The 20656-nt window shown below is 36.9% G+C and overlaps 1 protein-coding gene across 2 annotated transcripts in view; it reads right to left on the bottom strand.

Moving 5' to 3' along the window:
- ZFR (zinc finger RNA binding protein) overlaps positions 1 to 20656 on the bottom strand; it is a 46419-nt gene continuing 25763 nt past the window's right edge. For both annotated transcript variants that reach the window (XM_070938912.1, XM_070938913.1), the window contains exons 14-20: positions 18786 to 18936; positions 14550 to 14691; positions 10204 to 10301; positions 9277 to 9372; positions 4403 to 4514; positions 4136 to 4233; positions 1 to 1422 (exon numbers count right to left, since the gene is read on the bottom strand). In XM_070938912.1, coding sequence (XP_070795013.1) covers positions 1243 to 1422; positions 4136 to 4233; positions 4403 to 4514; positions 9277 to 9372; positions 10204 to 10301; positions 14550 to 14691; positions 18786 to 18936 — 877 coding nt within the window. In that variant the 3' untranslated portion in view covers positions 1 to 1242. The remainder of the gene's footprint in view (positions 1423 to 4135; positions 4234 to 4402; positions 4515 to 9276; positions 9373 to 10203; positions 10302 to 14549; positions 14692 to 18785; positions 18937 to 20656) is intronic.

Genomic DNA, 20656 nt, shown 5'->3' with positions numbered 1-20656 from the left:
TACATTTTTACTCTTTATTTGTGTATTCAACTGTAGTGTTGTAACAAATCACACCTGTGAACCAAAGCATACATCAACAGGCAGATGTAGACTGAATTACACCACTATAATATTTAGCTGTTTGAAGGAGACGTAAGCATACATTATGGCCGCAAATAATTTTCTGCTATTTTTCCTTTATAGCATAGCCTTCAATTTATGTGAGATACTATTATCCTCAATTTTAGGTTTAAATGAAAATCACTGTATAATTTGGTACAAAAACAGCAAAGGAACCCTTTCACAGGCACTGATATGGCAAACAATTATTTTTAATTCAGAGCTAATGGTATTATTACCATACTTACAAAGCTCTCCAAAAATAGTTAGCCAAACTCTACCCAACCAGGAAAAACTGTCCTCTTGTTTACAGTTTCTGCAACATTTCAGAAAATTATTTTTTGGCCTTGCTATGTGAAAGTCAACTGAACAAAGCCCTAGACATGAAGCCTAAAACAATACTTTTAAAAAGCCATTCTATTTAAAAACAAAATCATGCCATTTTTAATCAATTGCTAAAATTGCTGTTCATACTGCATACATTTTGCTTTTATACTGCTAATGTGCAACTAACAACAAACCTGATTAGAATAACACAAATCTGTCTTAATTACACCATTATATCACTAGATAGACAAATGCCATGGAATTGGCAGAAACGTTAAATTGAAAGCACTTAAATAGCAGGGTAAGAGATTGTTAATGCTTCACATAAAGGAGAAATAGTCCTGCAGCCTCACTTTACAAAAAAGTGTTCTGCTACAAAATATTAAGTGAAGGAAGAGCTGTATTTACCATCTGTAATACAAAGCAACTTACAAGTGTGAAAGGTAAGTACAAATTCTAAACATATTTGCAAATACACAAAGCAACTAAAACACGTTAACAATGTATTAAATACAGTACAACTTAAGTACACAGTGACCAATTAACATAAAGAACATAAATCAAGAGTTATATTTTAGAACCTAAACAAAGGAGGCAGGCTAAAAACAAACCAAAAATTGAAATACAGTTTTCATTAGTAATCTTTTTCTATCATAATTAAGTCTGCACATCCTTTAAAATGGTGTGAATGCCACACAAAAGTATTTGTAACCTTTGGGGGTGGTTGTACTTGAACAGATATTAAGAATTATTTTTACAACAAATGGCTTCCGTTTTCACTTTGTTGTGTTAACAATGCACACACAAACTTCTTGCTTAAAAGTTATCATAGTCTTTCTTGTCTTTTTTCCCCTCAGCTTCAAATCCATCAACTCCATCACTGTCCCTTCTCCTTTTTCGATTGCTGTGAATATTGAAACGCTGATTCATCTGGGGCAAAGGATCCATTCCTAGAACTTTGTGGATCTGACGGAATGCAAGAAGTCTCAGCGCAAACTGGTAGCAGAAGGAAAAAGGAAATCAGACGGATTGAATTTCAACTTCAAGAGAACAGAGGCCAGTTAATTTTAATAAGTCATTTCCAGCAGCAAAAATCGTATTTAACACATTTTTTTAAAGTACAAGAATTGGGTTACTTACCTGGAACTCCAGTCATCTGTGAATTACCGTACTTTTCGGAATATAAGACACACTTTTTTCCACCCTAAAATAGGGTGGAAATGTTGATGCGTCTTATATACTGAATACAGCCATTTTTGGCCTCCCAAAACCCTGCCCCGCGCGTCCTGTTTTTGCAAAAAACGGGATGCGCAGAGGGCTTGGGAGGCCTGCAGAGTGCTCCTGGGGGCCGGGGCCGGCAAAAACTTTTTTTCTTGTGTACCTCTTCGAAATCTTGGTGTGTCTTATACTCTGGTGTGTCTTATAGTCCGAAAAATACATTACATAAGTTATGCATCTCTACACATTTGGAAATTGCTAGTTTACAGAATAATTTGGTGTGCACACTTTTTGTTATATCTGATTACCATCTGAATTCCAAACTATGAGAAGCTCAAGTGGCATTTTGTGATGTCTATGTTTATACTCAGAGTCTTGGTTATGAACTCTCCATGCCGACATGAATATATCAGTGGTGAGAACACTGATAAAAAAAAAAAGCTGCCTCAAAAAATATTTGAGATGACAACGGTCCCTAACTGGTGACCTTCCTAGAGATATTAAAGTATCTATGAAAAGAGCAATAAAGAAAAAAATGAATGGAATCTAGTCCTCAAGAGACTTTTTTCCAGAAAGGAAGAAATGAGATGTTTAGAAATGATGGAATGATATGGTAAGAATTTAATCTAGAACCTAAAATGATAAATTTGCAAAATAATCCAGAAAACCTAAATATCATCTGTTATGGAATTACATAGATCTGAAAAGCGAGCCGTGAGATCCCAAAATGTATGATATCGATGAACATCAGACTTGAATCATGGTCATTTGGAGCCTTCAGGCTGATGTCTGTAAATTTGCTGTGTTTTGTGTCTAAACAATGCCAACTTCTCACTAAAACTTCTTGATATGAGATGTTAAAACTTCTAGCTGAAATTTTGATACTTTGGTCAAAATGTGAGTGGGATGAAAATTTGTTATAGAAAGCATCTAAAGCCTGTAAAACATATTCGGGATAACCGCAGTACAGAATCATTATTATCAAGTTTAGAGACACTGGCATGAACTCCACTACAGAAGAAATAGCATGCATTACAATTTGAGACTCCACAAGATACATGTCATCTCAGGAAATGCAGGGCTAAATTGCTGAGACAAAGACAGGGATCTTTGTCCAAACGGGACTTACAAAGGGAGATAAGAAGGTATTACGGAGTAATAGATCTTAAGGCAAGCCTATTTCATTTCTGAGATTGATTTCTGTATATGAGGAGAAGCTGGGGTCAACTGAGCAATATGAAGGCCATCTATAACAAAATTTGTGGTATTGGGGTTGGAGAAGGACATGATAGAGAAGAATTAAGAGACCTGGAATCAGGGAAGTGACAGACCTTTATCCATCTTTTTCTTTTTGTCTTGCATGGAATTAAGTTGGCAGACCACTCAGAAGGCTTTGAACTCTTATTAAGTTAATTTTTTTCAGTGCCTATCTATAACGGTGATACAGGATTCAATGCTCTATGGGCAATGGGGATGTGAAAGAAGCTAAAAGGACACAAATGTTTTGGAAACTGCTACCTTTAAAAGCTGCTCCCAGGAAGTGGGATAATCTGGCTAAGCCAACTAAGCTTTTCATCCAAGCAGAAAAAGCATTTATTATGCTCCAATGCCAGCATTTGCAAAATGGGTTCTTAGAGTAATAAGACTGAAAGATGGATCATGATGAATAACTTGTCTTGTTATGATGAAATTTTGAGAAGAGTCAAGAGAAGAGGAACACCCCCCCCCCCGAAAATCAGATCAACCAATACTATGTTAGTTGAAAAAAAAGGGGTTCACAATGGAAGTCATGCTTTTGTATGGCATGGGGAGGTGAGTGGGGGAAACAGGATACCAGCCAGTTAATTCTGTAAGTTCTAGAAGTTTCTGAATTGAGCTCTAGGGAGACACATTGCCCAATATACATGAATCATAGGACACCACGGTGGGTCTAGCAAGTGTTTTAGTATTTGGTAACTACGTTACATGCATAATGAGGCAAGCAGGTACCAGCTAGAATTTCCTACATAACATTTCATTTTTGCTCATCTACTATTGTTTGCTTAGTGACTTCAATTTTAAAAGTCAAGAGCAATAATTTATCAATAAAATGTTAGCATATGGATAGGACAACTAGGGAATATTAGGGCTATAAACTAGACAGGAAAGTTAAAAAAAAACACCATAAAAATATAGTAGCAAACTCTTTGATGCCATTGCCAAGAGAACTGTATGGTAGTGTCCATGAAATCAATACGAATTGAGCCTGACTCAAAGAAAACTTAAATAAACTACCATATAAAAAAAAAAACAATTTTCCATTTACTTTAAACCATTTACTTGAAAACAAGTGTTAAATACTACTTGAATTCCATTTACTTGAAAACAAATATTCCATTTACTTGAAAACAAGTGTTAAATACTACTGGGTAACACAATTGATTTTCAGCTCAAATTATACTGTTGGCTTGTATATCTTCAAAATGTTCATAATTCACAACATTCAAATTACCTGTGCACTTGAAGTAATGTCTTCTCTTTGTTGATCTGTCATTAAAGCCAGTGTATCAAAAGGATCTTTTTCACAAGGATCGAGAAGACCAGGACCACCTACAAGAAACCGGATATACCAGAAATATTATTTCATCCTTACTAAAATCTAAAGAAAGAATATGTTAAAGAGTCACTTTTGATAGTGAGAAGGGCAGTATAAATTGAATAAATAATCAGCAAAACTAATTATCAAGAAATTACTGATTTTGGTTACCAATCAACTTGCCTTTTAGGATAATTCCTGAAGATATACACTCAAATACTCTTCTCAATGCATCTCCAGGGCTTTGTGGTCCAGTAGCACTGCTAATTGCCTTTTCTACTAATAATTCCATTGCCTAAATAAATAAGCAAAAATAAGCCACTGCCTACATTTTCATTTAAATCACATAGCAAAACTTATTACCGTGGAAGTTCCTTCTGGTTTAGTGCACCAGAGTTCACTAATAATAGGTTAAAGTCTTACACTCCCTGGGAAAGGCAGGGATCACATTCCATCCATGGCTAAACCTATGGTGCCAACTATACCATTTGCTTTAGGAGAAAGTATGTAAAAAGAAAGTCTCTGGGAGAGACCAACAGAGTGAACAGTGGTGATGGTATAACCTGGAAAAGTGTGGTGGAATCTCCAGCTGGACTGGAGGGTGGGGTGTGGGGTGAGCATAGAGTTCTTGTGTTGCAAAATGTGACACGTCCCCCAGAATCTCTGAAGCCTTAGCTGACTGTTCACAAGGGAATGGCAATCAGCCTGGTGAAGTTATTGTAACATAGGTAAATAACAATGTATGTTCTGCTTGAGACTATTCATTAGTGGTGCTGGTTGTTTGCACCACTAATCCAAATAACCAGAAAGACTCTGCTATCGCTTGAGGGGGTATCTGGATGATTCTACTTATTATTCTAAACCTATGGAAACTTAGTAACTAATGTTCCAGGATATGTTATGAATGTGAGGAATACAAGCAAAATGCTTTGACTGAATTTTAGGAATTGGGAATTATCTTTAATGCTCTTTCTAACAAATTTATTCAACAAAAATGAGTATGTCAAATTTAGTTCATGTACTTAGGTAAAGTTCAAGTGGCTGGTTTGTGAAGAATGCTGCAAATACTGTTGTCTCCCTTCCAGAATGTACTATAAGATGCATCTTATAAGAAAGCCTTGTACATCATACAACTTACACCACCACAAAGATAATGCTGAATAAAGGAAACAAATCTAGCCTGCAAGGCTTGCTGGGTCCTTTATGTTTTGTGCCATAAGTCTTATGGCACAAGCCAGATATTCATGTTTTTTCAGAAGGAAGTTAGCTATTGAATGGCATGGAGCCTGAGTCATAAAATTATAGTATCCTTGTGAAAAACCAATTTGTGTTCTCTAACTGAATGGAACTAATTAATGGCACTTAAGACCTTCCTCTTTCACCAAGCCGGGCTGGCATAATTAATTTTTTCTTTCCTTTTCCTAATTGTGTAAATTTTATTCTGAAGATCTTAACTTAACTGATAAGCCAATTTGACTTAATTATTATTTATTGCTTCTATTCACATTTTTATATATATGTTTATTTTGACTGTTCACCGCCCTGAGTCCTTTGGGAGAAGGGCAGTATAAACAAATAAATAAATAAATAAACAAAACAAATAAATAAATAAACAATAGTTCTAAAATCCTCTTAGATAAGGCAACTGCTATCAGAAAAAGGATCCTTAAATTACAACCATTTGTTCAGTGACCATTCAAAGTTACAATGATGTTGAAGGAGGAAGACTTACAACTGATCCTTAGAGCTCTAACCAATACAGTGTTCCTGTGATCATGATCTGGGATATCAGTGCCTGGCTCACAATTATGATGTTGCAGTGGACCACTGTCACGTGATTGTAGATTTTCAACATTTCCTGTTGACTTCCCACAAACAAAATCAATGGGAAAGCCGATAGGAGGTTGGAAGTTGTTCCCTCTGATTTTTTGCCTGCCTGTGCCTGCCTACAGCATCCCTACACCCTACCTCCCCCACCCCAAACTTTCACCTTCCTGTAACCAATTCCAGGGGTCTGCAACCATAAACACTCAAAGAGCCATTTGGACCCATTTCCCACAACTGGGAGCCACAAAACCTGAGTGGGCGTGGCCAACTCAACATCACTCCCCCCGTCACATGACACTCCCCACCCCCCCCAGCCATACCTACCCAGGTTTTGTGGCTCTGGGTGTTTTCTGTTGGAAATGGGTTTCTCTCTATTGTTTTTCTCTTTTTCCTCTCCCTCCCTCACTTTCTTTTCTCTCCCCTTCTCTCTCTCATTTCCCTCTTATTCTCTCCCTCCAGTTCTCTCATTTCTGTGTCCCTCTCCTTCTTCTCTCTCTCATTTGTTTATCTCTTTTTCCTCTCTCATTCTCCCTCCATCATTTTCTCATTTCTCTCTTTTTCCCCTTTTCTCTCTCATCTTTCTCTCTTTCCCTCCCTCTCTCTCTCCCCCGACTCTCGTGTGTGTGTGTGTGTTCCCACTTGAACCATTTCCAAAAACAGATGAGGGTTGGGTTTGGTTTTTTTGCTGATGTTCTTTCTTCTTCTTTGGGTCCTTTTTACCATATGATTTAAATCAAGAGTCATTTCAGATTCCCAGATAAATGAAGCTCTTTTGTCCCACTGCTGTGGCTCCCTGTCGGCTGGCTGCCCTCCCCTCGCCCTCCCCCCCACAGTCACTTCTCGCATAGCCTGAGAAGGTAAGGATGACAGTGGGGATGGAGACTCACTCTGAACGAGAGAGAAGCACCCTTGTACTTGCCTCTCATCTCGCAGAGGCTTCTTCTGGCGCTTCTTAGTGCTGCGCGCACCGTGGTTGCTTGGGGAGACGCACAACTTTCTCTCCGACCTGAGACATTGGCCTGGCCTGGCCAATGCTCCGCATCGTAATGGGCTCCAGAAGAAGGGGATGCCATCGCCCTCATTGTGAAGTGCCCTGAAGTGCCATGGAGGCGGCAAGAGCAGTGGCGTCAGCTGCAGCTGGGCTGGGCCAATGCTCTCAACTTGCAACTTGCTCTCGCCGCCTCCATTGTCTGCTGACTGCTCTCACAGCGCTTTGTGCAGCACACTTAAATTTAGCGCAATTCACAATGGGGGAGACGGCATCCCCTCCTCTTCCTGGAGCCCATTATGACGCGGAACATCGGCTGCAGCCAGGCCGGGTCAGTGTCTCGGGACGGAGAGAAAGTTGCACGTCTCCCTGCGCGCACCTCCCTGAGGTGCGCGCAGCACGAAGAAGCACCAGAAGAAGCACCCACAAAATAAGAGGCAAGTAGAGAGGCTCTTCCCTCCCCCTCTGGAATATGGAGCCAGTCTCCATCCCCGCTGTCTCCCTTAACTTCTCAGGCCACGCGAGGAGCAATTGGGAGGGGAGGGAGAGGGGTGGGGCCAGCCAGCCGGCAGGGAGCCACAGCAGGGGGACGAAAGAGCAGCATGTGGCTTGGGAGCTGTACGTTGCTAATACCCGAATTATACTGTCATATTTATGTCAGTATGAAGGAAGATTATATTTTATTTTTGTTTTTACTAATTCTACCTTTCCCCTACATTTCTTAGCATTACCATCTAAAATACACAGCTTGTAATAAATAAATGTTAAAAGTATTGAATGGATGGGCTTTGGCTTATTTAGAAATATTTCACTTTGCTGTAATAGATTAAATTTTTGTATTTATTTTGAACTATGAATAATAAATAGTATCAGGTAACTAATCCAAGAAACACAAAAAAGAAAAAAATGTAGACAATATAAAAAAGAATTTACAAATAGAAAAACCACATATTACAAATTTACCATGTATGGAAAATATACTGTATTATAATGTATTGCTATTGAGGTAAATTATAAAGTCCATCCAAAATTGATAAAATTGTGGTTCCTCTTTCTGATATCTCATTATTTTAACCTTTTCTGTAATATTTTTTGTGATGGGGCAACTGAAGGGACTTAGTTAATCTACATCTTAAATGTTATGTTATGTAGAATTTTCCAATATTGTACAATTATTATTTTGGCTGCTAAAATTAAATAGACAAATTCTTTATCTTTAAGCTTAAGGTTTGATCCTGTAAATAAATGCAGTAAATCTAACTCTAGGGAACATTTAATTCTTTGTTTAGTGATGTTAACTATTTCCACAAAATCTTACATCAAAAAGCTTTATCACATGATCACCACCACAAATCAGAAATAACCTTTTTTATGATCTCTCCAATATTTGGAAGAATAATTTCGATACATATGCGGCAATCTAATGGAAGTCAAATGCCAGTGATTTATCAACTTGCAGTTCTTATACTGAAGCTGAGGTGAATCCACCCAATTTCCACAATATCTACCAAATCAGTATTCCAAGCTTCCTTTAAGCCACATGGTGGACCTTCTATCTAATTGCAATATAACATGTACATGTTTGAGATTGTTGCATTTGGTTGTTCTAAATAGTGAAATATTAAATTCTTGGTATTACTGTTACTGAATATTTCTATTGCTCAAGAGATTTGACTTGATACAAAAGACCCATGGTAATTTATCACTCATTTGTTACTTTATCTTATCTTTATCGAGAAGTTTCTTATTATTAAAAATCTTTTACTCTATTCTCTAAAATATTTCATTTTAGCCATCCATGATCAACCTGATCTATGTATGTTATCAAAGGAGTTAACATAATAAATAGATAATGAATCTTCACTTTAATAGCCTTCTGAGGAAAGGTGTGTCTCTATGTTAGAGTTGAATGTCTGTTAAATAGCAATGGGATTTGATATGTGCATAAAGAGTCATGTATATAGCGAACATAAAAAGTAAAGACATTATTCAAACTATCCGCCATACAATGAACTTCATCTTGCTTTTGGCAAAGTCCGTATTGCTGGAAATTCAGGGTTTTTTTTTTAATCCAAAGTCCACAAATCAAGGTCTATAAAATCAAGGGTCTATTGTAATGTAGCTTCTGAAAGAAATCAACAAGGCCTGAGAAACTAAATAATGCCTCTTATAGGAAATATACCAATGCAAATATGATACATAACTTGTGATAATATGCTCATGGTTTTAAAATACTACTTACCCAGCTTGGAAAGTCAGACCAAGTTGGCACTCGCTGACAGAGATCACGAAGAATACGTATGATAATGACACAGGACTGCAGACCATTAGCTCTAGCCTTGAGAGCAATACAAAATCAAGTTAATCAATCCCAGCACCAATAGAAAAAGAGGCCTCTTAGAAAAGCTAAAATGCCACTGTTCGATGGAAGCTCAAGAACAGAAAATAAATAAGTCATTTGGAGACATTCCAGGAGCTGCCATTTACAGAAGCATTTTAGGCCATGGTTAGTAGCTTAACAAGTCAAGGTGCACAGGTTATTTTACAAGTCTAATATGCCTTGAATTCCTGCACACTTTGACCTAAGATTTATTTGTAACAGCAAATACAATTACCTTCCTATAATAGAAATACAAAAAGTAAAGAGCTAACAAGTAGAGAGAATGAAAGGCCGTGGGAATCTGTTTGGTTTCTTGCTTGTGCCTTTGCTGAAGCGCAAAGTCACAGAACCAAATAGTTTCTCACCTTTCATTCCCTACACTTAATGAGCTTAAAAAATAAAAAAGTAAAAGTCTTACACCTAAAACACAAAGCTTTAAACACACATTCTGTTATTTAAAGCAAAGTTACTCTGCAGCCTTATGGAATACATAACAGATACCAAACATACAATTCCCCCAGAGCGAGCCAAATGTTCAACCTCGCTATCTGGTCAGAAAAACAAGTTGACATCAAATTGGCAAGAACTGAACAAACAGTTCTTCTGTACAAATCTTCAAAGATGATTTTTCCCCCCGTCTAGCCATTTAATTTTATATAGGTGTACATATATTCACTATGGGCAACCTGGATTTTTCCCCCCTTTTTGGTGTAGTTTAACATCCAACTGAACAACTGAACTACTCTCTCTCATAAGGCTACAAGAAGAAAGTAAAATGATGTTCCGAACCTGGAACCACTTAGCGTGGCGTAGAGCAGCCAGAGCGTCAAGGCATTTTTGCCTGTCCAAGACGTCCGGTGGGTCTTTCACCATACCCGAAGTTACATCTAAAATGGATTGAATTGGCAAAATGCAGTGAGGAATGGGTGTTTGACCAGGTGAGCAAGACAGTTCCTTAAAATAGCTTCCATGTCACACATGCCATTTATTTTGAAATCCCTGTCTCCAATGTATATATCATCAGCAATATTCCTTAAACTGTATCATTTAGTCCAATATGAAAAATAGTCAAGAGCGTAACAAAATGTTAGCTCTCAATCTTATCTTTTTACACTCATCTACTTGTGAAGAACCATCTACTGGGAAAATGATTCCCCCCTAAAATTAACATGTTGAAGGAAGAATGGTTGGACACAGTGCACCAGCACGGGAAACACAAGACAGAAGGAACACAAAAATCCACTTGAATGAAGTAAAAGTTACAACAAACTGTGAGCAAAATCGATCTGAAAATTCTCCTGTGCAGGCTTCACTGAACTGAATGGGCATTTGTACAGACTTCCCATTCATTTTAATGAAACTTGTGCAGGAAACGTTCCCAGTGAATTGTGCCCTGTGTTTGTTGAGACAACTTAAAATGACCACATGCTATCTTGAAACATAGTCCCAGTTAAAAGTGAAATTCTCAAGTACTCTGAAGGTACTACAATATCTCACATTAAGTAAGGACAAAGTGTACTTATAGAACAATCAAGGCTATTTAATTTTATGGAGTTGAAAGAAATGTGAAGTATTGTACAAACATTTACGCCAGGAGCATCTGTACATTTTCATATTTCTTACTCAGTTTTGGACTTATAGTATTAAAGTGTATGCCATATATATCCATCCCAATTTCATCTAGAAAGATACCAAGAGAAAACTAGAAAGATTTAAGAGAAGAAAAAGGTGGGAAAAACCATGAAGACCAAAAGTTCTATAGAAAGAAAAACACTATACCTATTCAAAACCTTAAAATGATTTTGCCAATTGTGTCTAAACTTGCAGCAGGTATAATTTTATATCTATTTTAAGTAACTCTGATTTTGAAACTATGACTTAACGACAGATTTTGATTTTTGCCAGTGAGCTTGCTGTTACAATAAACATTTAATGTGCCACAAGACACAACTGAACATTAAAATGTAACCTAATGTAAGCAAACATACTAGTAACAGCAAATCAAACACTCAAAAAACACACCAAGGAAAAAATGTAAAGCCAAGGAATTAACAGATCAGGCTTGACAGTCATCATCAATGAAGACATGAAGAGAAACAGGTCAAGAAGAAATGTCAAGCTTGAAATTATGTCATACTTGATCTAGATACAGAATATTTCTATTTTATAGAGAACGATGTGTCTGTGGAAATCCTCATGAATATTTTCCCATGGGATTTACTGGGTTTATATTCTGTCATTTACTGGCTATCCCTATACAAATGAAGACTGATACCTACTAATCGGAGATTTAAAAGCAAGTGAAAGAAGGCATTAAGATGATAGATACTGTCAAGTGAAAGGCAAAAGTAATTTAAAGATAAAAGAATCAACTGAGGCCAAAGTCATCATTATTATTATTTGATAAGGTATTTTTTAAGGTTTATAGCAATGTATATTGTCAATGTAGGCAGTTTATTCTACTTTAAACAGCTTGTACTTATGACTTCAGTTACTTTACTGCTGAAGTCTTAAATAATTATCAATAAATATTTAAAAATGAACACTAGCATTTCATACACTTTACGTAAATAAGTACAAATAGTGTTTAATAACCATATATAATTAATGAGCAAGATAAAATATATGATTCAGCTCTATTAAAATTAATTAGCATCTTGCCATTGACCTCAGTGTAAGATAAATAATATCCACCATAAATCAGCTCTGAAACTTGGAGTCACCAAAAGATGCCAAAGCAGCTACAGAAATTGGGAAGACATCTAGGCTGGATATCCATAAAAGCAGCTTTCCTATACGTGGATTTTTGCATCTGTTTTAAGATTCCAAATGGATTAACCCCTTAAATTCTAGTCTTTAATCAATGAATTAAACATTAGCCATCATTTTTAAAGTGATTGCTTTTCTGTATTCTGTATATAAGGGGTTAATCTTCAGTAAGACATGCTGTGTCCACACTATTTCATTATTAAAATGTTAACAGGTAGGTCATGCTCTTTCAATTCCAGGTATGTATTAAGTATTACCCAGTCAACTATTTCAACACTAGTGTGAACACTGCGTAATTCCAGAGAGAAAGACAAGGACAAGAAGAAAAAAAAACCAACACAAAAGTAACAGTAAATGCTAGGACTATGCAACCAAACACCCTCATTGTTCAAATATGGCAGGTGTGACACTGAGCTTTAAAAAACTTGGTCAAAAATCCTTCCGATGTCTTGGTAGCAATCCCTGACAGGATTCAATTGTCTCTGCTAGAAGGCTTTGGATGGGGACTAACAAAGCTAAGGATAAAAAACAAACATAAAAACAGAAATATTTTGCTGAAGAAACACATTCCACAGCTGTTTCCAGCCTTTTTAGTATTATATCCAGAGCAAATTCAGTAAAATTTACTGTCGAATGCACAAAACTGCAAAACAAAATTCCTATATAGTTAACAGTTTTGTGTTACCTTCTCCTTCTTTCATCTCCCTCTTCAGTTTGTAACTGAATAGGATCACATAGGATTAAAGATATCATTTATCAAACAAGAATACATTAAGGTTGGACTCTTCCAACAAAGCCTTCCTTGTCACCTGAATTCAACTCCCAAAGCCAGCTAAATTCCATCAATCTTTTTAAGACACCGAGCATTAGCTGGAGTAAAAAATATATCTTTTGCAACAAATAAGCAACAATCTTTACAGACTCTTGTTTATTGCAAATCTGCTTTTAAGTATCATTATTTAGACATTTCAAACTTTTTTGCATATTTGTTTAAAGCTGCTCAGTGTCTTGAGGAAATTATTCAAAATAAAAGCTTTGCTTTCTTCAAGGTAATATTTAGCAAGTGAATTAAACTTAGAATAGCAACTGTAATTCAAATCTGGATCAGATAAAAATAGAGCTTTGTTTTCTTTTAAGACAGAGAGCAATGTGTGCAGAATTCAAATGCTCTAAGTGAAAAAAACTAAAAAAATGGTGTTATTTTCATAAACAGTATTTTGGATGGTAATCTTTATATGCCACGTATGATTATATTTGCATGTAACTATGAAAAATTCAACTCATGGCAATTAGGCAAACTTTTTTTTTCTCTTCGCATGTAATGTTTCTATTGCATATAAAGCATTCAATTAAAATGTACACTAATGTTCAGCCATTTTTTTTTCCAAAGAAGCTTTTGGATAAAGTTTTCTTAAATTATACTTTTAAAAAGAGTAATGCTATGAATTCATTCTATGGCTGCACATATGCAACCTATCTCTGGCTCCTAACAAGAATTTTACCACAGTCAACAATGAAAATGTTTTTTATGTTTTATACATTCCTAGGCAATAATATAACTCTGTGAAAATGCTTATTTTGCAGATGTAAGAAAAAGAAAATAAAGTTCACTTTATCTGACCCAATATAGAGCCAACACATTGCAGACATTAAATTATCATGCTTTGCTGGCTTTAAAACATCTGTAGCTTTTAAAGGATAACAGAAGTGACCCTAAAGCAACGCTGCTGGCACAGTAGGACTGCAGAAATTATAAATCCATACTGCTTTTCAAAGCTCCAGTTTCTACTTTATCTGATCTCAGGTACCTCTTTATACTATAAACACACTGCATGTGTACTGTTCAGTTAAAACACTCTGATAAACACCAGGAGCTCCATAAATGACCCTCTAGATCAAAAATCAACCTCAAAAAACTGGAAAAAAAATACACACCTTGCTCCAAGCAAAGTCATAAGTGTTTTTAAATTAAAAATAAATTATGCAATTAGACATTAAATACAGCAACCCATATATTAAATAACAAGACTGATCTAAAGTCAGAGACACAATGTGATTTCTAATGCAATTTCTTTTTACAGAAGAACATTTCTTCATGATGATACTTGCAACAAAATGTTTATTTTCTGAAGCTTTTTCCAGTGAAATTAAAAAAATAAAATAAAAATAACCTTTTCCAGAAATCTGAGGTTGTTAATTACAGTAAATAAAACAAGAATGAAGGTATTTTAAAAAATGCACTCTTGCGAAAGTTGCCCATAACTGAATTGAATGTGTATCACATGCCAGCATGTTGCCTTCCAGGACTTAATGCAATCTTAGAATAGTATTAATTAAAACTGAAAATCTTTTAACAGATTTCGAACCTCCATCCCTCATGTTCTCTTCCCGAATCACTGGTGATGTCAAAGTTATCGTCACTTGCATTTTTGGTTCCACGCATGAATTCAAAATGATTGCTGCTTCTTGTACAGCACATTTTATTTCATATTTTTCAGGGCTGATTACCTACAGGAAGGAAAAACATTAAAACTTTTTCATAAATTAGAAAAGTACTGGTTTTTTCCCCCTCTTCTTTGATTTATTGCTTGATTTTATGTTGTATGCCGTTCAGCGTCACATCTGAATGGGATAGTCTTACAAATAATAATCTAACAAAATAAGAACAAACACAATGACCAGATGGAAAATTCAGTGCTTAGGGAAGTTAGCTTATATCATATAATATTCTATATCACTCATACACACACACACACACGAGTGGGAAAGGTTTGTTGGTTTTTGTACTGCTGATGCAGTAATTAGTAATTAATTTTGAAGCCATCCAGAGTCATCATGTATGAGTTGGGCAGCCATATAAATGTATTTAATAAATAATATCCCCCCCCCCCCGTCTGTTCTATGGCTTCCAGTGCACTAGAATTCACTGATTTGAACCCTAAGTTCTGTATAGGATCCAAGTACTTGTGATGTACAAAATGGTACCCCAACCTGGGCTCCTCCAGTTGATATATTCAGGAGTTGCAATCAGAAAATCCAGAGAGCACCCAGCTGGAAGAGGATAGTCTGTTGTATTTGATTGCAATGTTCCCTCTATTATCATCTATCTAAAACACACACATGCACACACTTACTATAGTCAAGCCCATACAGGCAAGATCAAGGAAGCAAGAATTATACAGATTTCAGTAAGCTACTGTATATTTTATGGTAGTCTGGGGAAAATATTAAATTTTGGAAACTCCACTTTCATTTATAATAAATTTATTAAGGGAGAATTGCTTTGAATGATTAAAATGTTTCTTCTCAGCTTTCTTTCCACCTTGGGATAAATGGCTATTTACGATATAAGCTGTTAAATGTCATGCCTGTTATTTTGTGATTGTTTACATTGATTCTCTTCTCCATTCCTTTTCCAGGCTCCCAACAATCTCTCACATATTTAATTAATTAATTTGATTTATATAGCCACCCACCTCACGTATGTGACTGGGCAGATAACAAAATAGATAAAAACGAACAGAATACATAATATAAAATAAAAACCCAGGGCAGCTGAGCTTCATAAAATAACCATCAAGAAAGTCAAGAGACGGACTCCATCATGCTTCTGAGCGAGGTTCCAGACCAGAGCACAAAACCAAATTTTGGGGCCTTGCAAAAGGCCAACTAATCTAATCTCACGCAGAATAATATTTCACAGGGTGGGCCAGAAAAAGCCCTCAGAGATTCCACCAGCCAGCATTCCTTAGCTGACAGCAATTATGTCAGCTAATTACCTAGCCTTTAGAAATAAACATTACCAATTTTTTTTGTTCAGAAGAAAAATAACTGAGAGATTCAATAATATATTTAGATCTTATAATATATATATAGGTAGTCTTTGCTTAATGACAGCAACAGGGATTGCAATTTTCATTGTTAGGATATGCAGTAATAAAGCATGTCACATGACTGCATTGTTAGTGGCTGCAATCCTAGCAGTCCTTGTTACCATCATTAAGTGAAAATGGCTGGTCCTTAAGAAAGTACCTCCTTGCAATTTCCTGCCGGCTTCCAACAACCAAAGGTAGTGGGGAAGTCAGCAGAAGTTGGAAGTTCCAAGTAGGCCAAGGGGCAAGTAAATGCTGCATGTGAGAATTTTCAGGATCAGAGGTAGTTGCTGCTGCATGTGCATGTGGTCAGCAGTATACACAGAGAGGGCTGCTGGCAGGTGGGGGAAGGTCTGTGAGTGGCTGCAGTTGTGCACATGAGTGTTATTGGCCTGGGGTGACTGCTGCTGGGTGGGGGAAGATTTGCCAGATCAACTTACAACCTTCCCTACCAGCTTCCGTATTGATTTTCCTTGTGGAAAGCTGAAACGGAAATTGTGATGTCTCCTGTGGATTATGGCTCATTCACGTCTTCCTCAGAGGCCTCGGGGGAGAATGAGAGCATTCCTGGCACGTCTGGTATTGCTGACCCTGAGCTGTCGGATGAACATGACTGGGCTGGGGAGAGCTCGCAGGGAGGAGCTTGAGGAAGAGGGGGAGAAACTGCTGGCCTTTGTAGATGCTAGAGCACACAGGACAGAGAGGCGGAGATCTGCCAGATTGATGGGGAAAAGGCGCAGCCCCTCTTAATGGGCTGCACTGGGAGGGGCTATTTAGCACGGCAGGCAGAGGAAGGCGTCTAGCAGCATATGTGAGTCGTGGTTAGATGGTTGTTTGTGTTTCCAGAAGTCTGCAGCTTGTGGATTTAATCCAGTTGCAAAGAATGTTTATGTTTGTGTTTGGAGCAGCTGGTTATCTGTCGGATGGACTAATTGGCTATTGCCTCGAAGGTTAGACTGGAGCTTGTTCGTGGCTAGCTTCGCTGAAAACGACCCCTTGCATTCCTGGCTTGGGCTATTCCTGTGACTTCTCCTTGCAAGCCTTGAAATTCAGACCATAGGACTTGTTGAGGTCCGAGGTCAGTGAAGGCCCCTAACCTTGGAGGGGATTTTGAGCTGTTTGTTTTTGGAACCTATCCAGGCAAAACCTTTATTTTCAAAACTGTTTTGGTTTGGCAGTTAAGTTTGTTTCGCTTTTGGTTATCAATTTGGTCACGAGCCAATTACTGTGCTAAATTTGCAGCTGGAGGTTAGCTGGAAACTTTAAATAAAACTGTTGAGGGAACAGACTGAATAAAGCTCTCTACACCAACCCTGACGTGTGGGTGAGTGGGGGCATCACAGAAATCTGAAAATGGCGATAACATGAGAATTGGATATTGCAATCATTGTAAATGCGGCTGGTTACCAACCACCCAAATTGCAATAGCAATAGCGCTTACAGCCCTCTCTAAGCGGTTTACAGAGTCAGTCTATTGCCCCCAACAATCTGGGTCCTCATTTTACCGACTTTGAAAGGATGGAAGGCTGAGTCAACCTTGAGCCTGGTGAGATTCGAACTGCTGGCGGTTGCCAGAATTAGCTTGCAATATTGCATTCTACCCACTGTGCCACCACAGCACTCACATGGTCATAGATATGGTATGACAGCCAGAACTGAGGACCATTCATAAGTACCGCTTGTCAGCACCATCACACCTACGTTTAACAAATGTTCAGTTAACAAGGATTACCTCTAGCCTGACTAACAACTCTGACACTGTAATACATGTGTTCAATTGTTAAAAATTTCCTGTTTCTCATAATGTTTGTTATAGCTTATTAGCATACTCTCCCTTTTGGACTGACACACTTTGTTCTAACTTCTATTCAATGTAATAAAGTCAATCCATTCCAAATGTAATAATCCACCAGAATAAAGATGAGCTCCACATGATTCCCTATAGAGAGAACTATCTTGCCTATCTTCAAAGAAAAAATATTAATTAATTGGACTATAAATAATTCACATAGCTTTTTGTTTTTTAATCTTGGCCTCCCTCCAATTTTAAAGCAGTAACACAAATTTATATTTTAAACTTATTTAAAGGTTTATCATGTATTTGCTTCAAATATATACACTGAAACATATTCAGTATATTAAAAATATAATTGTTGATAAAATAAGGAGTAAATAATTCCCTTTAATACTCAACTTGGGTACTTATAATCTTACAAGCATATAGCATTACTTCAAAATAAGATACTTATGAACATTAAATTATACATTACAAAAAAACCTCTCTTTTTCCACAACCTATGAAATGTTGAAGGTAGCACTCGAGATGGGAAGATGGAGTAAAGGAGAGGAAAAATTAGATATTAGACTATTGGTCTAATTGGGTTATTGGTCTTCTTAAGACCCTATATATTTACAGTATAATGGAAAGAAGATGATCACTTCAAGGTTAAAAAGACTCTTCTATGTCTTCTCATTCAAAAGGAGAGTGAAAAGAAATTGAAAAACACTTTCCAGTTGCCACTTTCTAGAAGTTTAGATTATTCATATCCTTTACTCCAACAAATACTACAGATTTTCCTGAATATAGCCTCTGTTCTGCTATAATAGCTGCTGCTTAAAAATTAGCTCATAATTAATTTACCTGCTTTAAAATAAATGAAAGGAATTTCATTTACTGTCACAATCTTCAATCTTTATAAAAGTGCAAACCAAAGTTAACACCATACATACGGCAAGTTGCTTCGGTAGACTTTCAGCAATGCGACTCAATAAACTTTTAGTTGGTTTCTCAGCGCAGAGCAAGACAAGGTTGACATTTCGGTCCCCTCGAAGAAGCAACCCTTTAGCCAATACTCCTACTCGTAGGACTCCTTTCAAAGCTCTGAAAAAAATTAAGCTTCCATTAGAAGCAAAGTATAACTGATTTTCATTTTCATTCTAGTTTAAGAAAGTATTCATATAGCAATAAAAGTCCAGTAGGTATCGTATTTTTGATCAGGGTGAGCAACATTTTTTGCATCATATTTTATGTGATATGTTAAGATCCACATTCTAAAATTGGACATGACAGAGAATAGTGAGCAAGATTAAGAGATGTAGAAAGGAAAAACCCAAAAGACATCAATTACTTAATGCATTAAATAATAAATTTAAAATAAATCTTCAGGAATAGTCTGTCTGATACTTCTAAGAAATCCAGATATAGACAAGATAGCACTCATATTTTGTTCCCATATATATTGTTTGTTAAAACCTAAGATATTGTTCAGAATTACACATAACAAATACAACATATTTTACCAAGAAATAGGACATTTGAAAAGGTGAAGAAAATACAATTGAAAACAATATTTCAAAATAATTCTAAAATGTAACCTATTGTGTTAATCGGTCCTAAATTGCTATCTTCCTAAATATTTAATTTGTCAATTATTTTTTATTTTCAATTCGTTATTTCTTTCAATTAATGCTTAAAAATATTATACAATACTTTTGTTTCCAGATGGCATGCTGATGAAATTTAGCCCTATGTGAGCAACAACTCCCTTTTGAAGTTATTCAAATTGTTGGATTTTATTATATTGCATGGCAGTACATTTCATAGTTTAAATATATGCTGCATGAAACAATACCTTTATTTTTCTGATGCAAAAACCTTAACTTTGGAACTAAGAGGAATCAATCAATAAAGAGATGAATGACAAGGTAGGTATTTTTGGCATTGTTCTTCTACATTAGCCCAATGACAAAACATCGAACAAGGAAAAGTATGCCAAATTGTTTTTAGATTGCAAATGTCTACTGCACGGTTAGGATAGCTTTTTATCTGATCAAGAAGAAAACTGCAGATGAAAGGCAAGGAGGTCCTTCCTGGTGGTTTGTCCAAGAAAAGAATTGTTCCACTAGCATTAGCCCTTGTGTTATCGTAGCAACGAGAAGAGGAATTTCTGTTGCTAAGTGATGAGGTTGTAAAGCATGATGTCACATGACCACATTGCTTAGCTCCAGCATGGTCCTAGCTGCTGTTATTAATCCCTGGGACCAAGCTGTAAGCATTTAGCATGTCAGCCCTCCCAGGTAAACCAGACAGGAAACATGACTAGATGAGCTAATTCCACCATATTGTAAGGTTACATTAACAGAAAGTTGTAAGTTTGAAGCAGGGGTGAAATCTACTTACCTTCCTTACCGGTTCGGAAGTGTACGCGCTGCACGCGGGCTTCGCTCGCACACGTGCGTGTGTCATGTGCACACGCAGACCTTCTGCACATGCGCAAAACCTTCTGCGCATGCACAGAAGGTAAAAAACACATTTACTTCCTGGTTAAAACCAGGAAGTAATGACATCTGGGCGGGTGGGCGGAGCTTTGCTCCGCCATTGCTACCGGTTCGCTGAATCACCGGCCAAGATTGCTACCAGACCGGGTGATCCTGTCTGATCCGGGAGCATTTCACCCCTGGTCTGAAGGTAATACCTTCCCATCATTTTAAACTGTTTGATCAATTAGGGGAGATCCTTCCTAAATGTCTTTCTCTGACCATTAAGCCACTGTGGCTTAATCCCATCTGATTGTTTCGGAGGCAGCATCTGTTCCCCTTCT

This window comes from Pituophis catenifer, unplaced genomic scaffold (assembly GCF_029215685.1).
Source record: "Pituophis catenifer annectens isolate HBS135680 unplaced genomic scaffold, rPitCat1.0.hap2 SCAF_2, whole genome shotgun sequence".
Taxonomy (NCBI): Eukaryota; Metazoa; Chordata; class Lepidosauria; order Squamata; family Colubridae; genus Pituophis; species Pituophis catenifer.
This window is presented reverse-complemented; position numbering and strand designations above follow the sequence as displayed.